Below are 6,000 nucleotides of genomic sequence, written 5' to 3'. Positions count from 1 at the left end.
AAACATTACTTTTAAAGAGACTGTGCTTATAGGTCTTTATGTATCAGCACCAAATGTTCACATGAATTATTCTGAGTAACTTTTAGGAACTAATATTTCCTAACAAAACAGGTAAACAATAAGGGAATAACTTCTAAGTACTCTTTTCATGGTAAGAGCCATAATATGACTGGCCTGTTTCTAAAGCTACTACAGATGTGCTAAATTTGGAAAAGGCATGCCTTATGCCTTACTGTTCAGCTAATTCACCAAAATACAGAACAGAATGTCTCATTTTGTGATTAAGTAAACAAGTTGAAAAAGTATTTTTAAATATAAAATCAAAACAATCCATCATTAGCTGAGCATAGTGGCACAAGCCTTCAACCCCAGGAATGGGGAGGCAGAGGCAGGTGGATCTATCTCTTTGTGTCCCAGGCCAGCCTAGTCTACACGACGAGTTGCAGGTCAGCCAGAGCTATAAAGTGAGACCCTGTCTCAAAAAGCAACAACAAAACCCAATTCATTATTACATTTGAGGGATAAACAACATAAAATGCCTAAATTAAAAATTGAAAGCAAGATTGACAACTAATAGTGTCAGTTCAAGTCTATGTAACCCTTTATTATATTTCATTGCAATATTTTGATTAACATTATACAAGTTTTCTCATTTCTTCCTCAGACTGCAGCAATTTTACTCTTGCTTATAATAGACTTCAACTCTGCAAATGGTTTAAGACAACTTTTTGCACCTTGAATTTACAAACCACTGGGTGTTAAAATTGCCTGAGAACCATTTTATTTTTAAGTTTTTATTTAAAGCTGCACCTCAAACCAAATCACAAAAAAAGGAAAAATTTAAACGTAAGGTGTTTCAAACAAACTTGTGGAGATACTGTGATACCAGTGTTTCAAAGACAGCCTACAGACAATTATAAAAAGGGCAACTAGTATACAAAATAATTCTATGGCAAATCTTGTTATAAAACCTCTTATAAATAAACATGTTTCATGATAGAAGATAAAAATTAAAAGATATTTAATTTTCCCCTGAAAATATGTAATTGCTCAGAACATGGGCTGAGTGTTTTGAAATCATATTGCTTCTTTGAAAAAAGAGAAGTATTTTAAGCAGGCATTACATTAACAAAATACCACACCATATCCACTTAAGTCTTTTGATCTCTAGGTTTAAGTACTATCCAAGAGAACCTTCTTAATGAAATGGATAAGGAAAACTTACTACACAGGAATCACAGGTTCCTTAATTTTTGATAGTCATCTTAGTAAATATAAAACATTAGCTACTTGAACGTTGGAGCTTGTAAAGTGCATTAGGCATAAGAAACAGCAGTAGTGCCAAATTCATTAAGTAGACTTGCTATCACCAATTGGGCAAAAAAACAACATTATAGTTTTCTGTTCAGATTTTATTTGAAATCTAATTCAAATTGTCAAAGCTACAAAAGGGGGAAGACATCTGTATTATCTGTCTAAGTCACAACATCCTAAAACAAAATACTATACTACTGCCAGCAGATCCATTGTACACAGTTCTGATGAAATTCATTAGCACAATAAAAATTTCATCTTGATAAACAGCCACAACAAAAGTAATTTATACAATATAAAACAATGACAGGTCTACAGATGCAGTTACTCATGAGTGTACACATGCATTCACAAACAAACAAAAAACCCCAGGAATGCTCTTTCATTAGATATTTTTTTGTGTTTTTGTGTGTGTGGTTTTTTTTTATTAAAAACAAAACAAAAGAAAACAAAATAAAAACCAGACAATTCAGGCACAAAACAAAATTGCATCTCCAATAAGTGACAGCATCTTAAAAACATATGTCAGTGTTTGTTTTTCTTTGACTTTTTATGCGACCTGTGTGGAGATCGGGACTGGGACCTGGATTTCTTCCCTGACTTTTTAGGGGATCTAGACCGCGATCGCCTAGACCTTTTAGGTGTCCTTGAACCAGATGGTGACCTGAGGAAACATACAAACAAGAACAATTTTTCAAATACTCTGCCATCAAAAGTGCCTAAAATGACCTCTAAGTAGGCATAATAAATGAACTAAGACCGCAAACTCAATTTATTCTTTACCTCCTATATACAAATGTGTTCAGTGATCCTGAGTTCACTGTACACTGAACTGATGATCATTAGCAGAGCATTTGTTTGAAAAGACAAATTTCTGAGTCCTCTACCGCCCTACTTGAGAATGTGCATTTTTAACAAGCTTCTCAGGTAACTGATACGGCCCCCAAATTTGAACCCCTAATTCACAAGATTAAATTCAAGTTGGTTGCTAAGACACTCACACAGTTCTAAAAACACAGCAGTAGCACACTGCATTATCTTGAGAGAAAATACTAACTCCTCTACTGCTATTCAAAGGTACCATTTAAGACAGCATAATTCTGTTAAGTTCTGTTTATGAAGATTTCCACAACAAAAAACCATACATGTACTGTAGATTTTGTCTTGTACCTGGTTTTATAAAAAATTCCAATAATATATTAAAGCAAAAAACAGCAACAACAAAAAATTTCTGAACCACTTTTGTAGAACTAAAAAGCTTAAAATACTAAATTACATACTGAAGAAATGGTATAAATAGTACTTTATTGACTTCTACTAATCTTGCCAAAACTTATCAATAACACTCCGGTGGAGGGGTGTTTCTTTTTCCCAGTTTTGACAAACTCTGAGCCTACTGTACAGAAACAAAGAGGAGAGTGAAAAGTAAAGCCCTCACCCCACAGGAACAATGGAAATATGAAAACTCTTGGCCATTTGGCCTTTAACCTGCTGAAGCTTCTGTGCCTCGGTCATGACAAAGACTGGGGTAGTGAAATGGGAGGAATAATCGAAAACGAAAGTGTATCTCCCTGGTTTTCTGAACGCCTTTAAAGAAAACATCTGCCAATGCTATTATTTTCCAAGCTGGTAGAATAACTAGTTAACTGGCATCTGAAATACTGTTTTAAAATGACTTGCGTGTACCTTTTGGTTTTTTTGCTAGCATCTCTAGGAGAATCTTTGTGAGATGACCTGGACCGGGAACTTTCTTTATGAGATCTTTCTGAACGCTCCGATCGCTCCGATTTGGGTGATGGGGATTTCACTCGTCTACCACTGCTACTGCGAGAGGGGCTGGGAGATGTGCTGTGTCGTCTTTTCCTATGATCAAAGTCACCAACACATTCCACAAGTGAGAAAAAAATAATTAGGTACTCAGTTTCATCTTTTTCAGACAGAGTCTCCCTGTATCCCCAGCTGGCCTGGAACTCACTGAGACCAGGCTGGCCTCAATTTCACAGAGATCAACCTGCTGTGGCCACCTTAATTTTCAATTTTTACTAAATTAGCTGGTAATCATTATCAATTTACATGACTTTACTGCTATTTTCTAACCACATTCAAAGTTTTTATATCAAAACAAGTCTTAAGATAGCTTGGCTCAAAAATAAGTAAATTCAACCAAATTGAATTTTCTTTTGCTGTAAGAGATCACTGGGATGGTTAACAAAATTTAAAAGTTTCTAGACTGGATAACAGCAAAGATTTGTTTTTTTCAATGTTAATTTCCTGATATGGTACATTTATTGAGGTTAAATGAATATGGTTAAGAGCATGGGGGGCACTGTGCTAGCCAAATATAATTAATGTGATGGGGTGAAAGAGACAAGAACTGAAAGCAAAAATAGAAATAGTTGAGCATGTGGGCAACGTGGGTAAAAGGTATGCAGGATTATTTATACTATTCTTGCAATTTCTGTAATCTGAAACTACATCAAAATAATAAGAGACCAAAAAGTGACATTTTTATTTAACCAATTTGTGTAATTTTGCTATTTATAAGCATCTTCAGAATGACTAAAACAGATTTTTATCTGCAATCACTTTGTTTTTATATTCAGAAAACTTCAATTCTGGTAACTGAAGCAACTGCTCCATTACATCAGACATTTAAGAACTATAAAACTAAGAAACATGGCCTATGAGATGGCTCAGCAGGTAAGGCACTGGCCACCAAGCCTCATAACCTTAGTTCAATCCCTGGAACCCATATGGCAGAAAAAAACTTCCACAAGTTGTCCCCAACTTCTACATGTGCACAGTGGCATGCATGTGCTCACACACAAAACAGCTGAGTAATAGTCTTTAAAAAAAGAAAAGAAAAATGGAAAGAGAAGTAAAGGCTAGAACGAAGGACTTAATGAGCAGAGCAAGTCACTGTGGCCGCCACACAGTCTCCTTTCAAGACTGGAAAAAGATGCTAACAGTAAAGGCAACACGAAGACCAAGTAAGCTGTTATTTCAGCTTTGGGTTTGATACCTAATAGTGTAACTGAATTCCCACACTGAATTAAGGCTAAGGATACCCTATGAACCAGGTAAAGAGATGATGTCCTAATTAAAGTCATGTGGCAACTAACTGCCCCATTCTCTCAGTTAATTCTGCCTCCTACAGGCAGCAGTCAAACATGTTTATCATGAAAAATCACTTTTAGTTTGTTGGTATCTGAGGAAAATATTACAAAACAAAATACCATTCTAAATCTTGAAAGAACAGGTATCTTAAACACAGCAGGCCGTACCTTTCTTTCCTTGTTGGAGTACACTCATCTTTTTCCTTCTTGTCTTTGGATCGGGATTCCAATTTTTCTTTATCCTTCTTGTCTCGTTCTCGTTCTCGTTCTAACTCTTTCTCCTTCTCCTGTTTTGTTTTTTGAAAGAATATATTTAGTTGCTTAAAAAAATGCCAATCTAAGCCAGGCGTGGTGGCCCACACCTTTAATCCTAGCACTTGGGAGGCAGAGGCAGGCGGATCTCTGTGAGTTCAAGACCAGCCTGGTCTACATAGCAAGTTTCAGGACAACTGGGGCTACAGGGAGACCCTGTCTCAAAAAAACCAAAAAAAAAAAAAAAAGCCAATCTAGACTAATCCATGTATCTAATCATATTTCTTATTTTGGGAAAAAAATTCTTCTTTTTTTTGGAGCTGAGGACCAAACCCAGGACCTTGCAATTGCTAGGCAAGCGCTCTAGCGCTCTACCACTGAGCTAAATCCCCAACCCTGTGGAAATAATTTTTTTTTTTTTAATGTGTATGTGTGTATTGCCTGCATGTAGGTAAGTGCACCCGTGTCATGCAATGCCCGTGGAGGACAGAAGAGGGCACTGGATCCCCTGGAACTGGAGTTACAGACAGTTGTTAGCTGCCATGTGGGTGCTGGGATTCGAACCCAGGTCTCCTGTAAGAACAGTCAGTGTTCTTAACCGCTGAGCCATCTCTCCAGCCCCAGAAACAATTTTTTTTTAATTTAAAGGTATGATACCACTTTTATTTGCAAAAAAAGGTCTCTCCATCTAGGAAACTAGCCATTTCTTATACTATATTAAATCATCATCATCATCATCTTTGAAGAGTAGCTAAATATTTACCAAGTGCTTATCACAGCCCAAGCAATGTATTAACAATTCTCCCCACACTCCTACAATAGTACTATTACCCTCAATCTAGATAGGAAACAAGATTCAGAAAGATTAAACACAATGTCCATGGTCACAATGGATAAAGTCAAAATTTCAGTTCAAGAGCTTCTGCCCCTTATCTCTACCCCTTGAAGAAAATGACTTTTCCATCACAGACTACAAGAATCTAGTTGAAAGCAAGTCTACCTGAATATACCAAGTTCTTTTAATAAAAAGTTCTTACCAAAGGCAAGGATTAAAAGTGGGGAAATGGCTATTCATAATAATCTCCCATTAAGATTATTAAGATTTTATTAGTGAGAAATAAATGCCAATTATGAAGGGAAATTTAATCCTAACTTATAAAAATATAAACTGACTACATGATATAATCATATAAACCAGAAAAATAATTGTTTGCTTTTCCCTAGATGTTATAACTGCCACTCTCACTTAAAATTCAAGCTTCTGTTGATGATAGAATAATTACAGTAGCAGATATACTGAGCCAACATAGTTTTGCAA

At 36.0% G+C, this 6,000-nt stretch overlaps 1 protein-coding gene across 4 annotated transcripts in view; it reads right to left on the bottom strand.

Moving 5' to 3' along the window:
• Nucleotides 1-577: 577 nt before the first annotated feature.
• Nucleotides 578-6,000, bottom strand: part of U2surp (U2 snRNP associated SURP domain containing) — a 59,427-nt gene continuing 54,004 nt past the window's right edge. For all 4 annotated transcript variants that reach the window (XM_008850974.3, XM_008850975.3, XM_029554977.1 and 1 more), the window contains 3 exons: nt 4,599-4,717; nt 3,001-3,177; nt 578-1,978 (listed from right to left, as the gene is read on the bottom strand). In XM_008850974.3, the coding sequence (XP_008849196.1) occupies nt 1,840-1,978; nt 3,001-3,177; nt 4,599-4,717 (435 nt within the window). In that variant the 3' untranslated portion in view covers nt 578-1,839. The remainder of the gene's footprint in view (nt 1,979-3,000; nt 3,178-4,598; nt 4,718-6,000) is intronic.

The sequence above is a fragment of the Nannospalax galili genome, unplaced genomic scaffold, assembly GCF_000622305.1.
Source record: "Nannospalax galili isolate Female #2095 unplaced genomic scaffold, S.galili_v1.0 scaffold506, whole genome shotgun sequence".
NCBI lineage: Eukaryota > Metazoa > Chordata > Mammalia > Rodentia > Spalacidae > Nannospalax > Nannospalax galili.
Note: the sequence above shows the minus strand (reverse complement) of the source record. Positions and strands in the feature narration are given on the sequence as shown.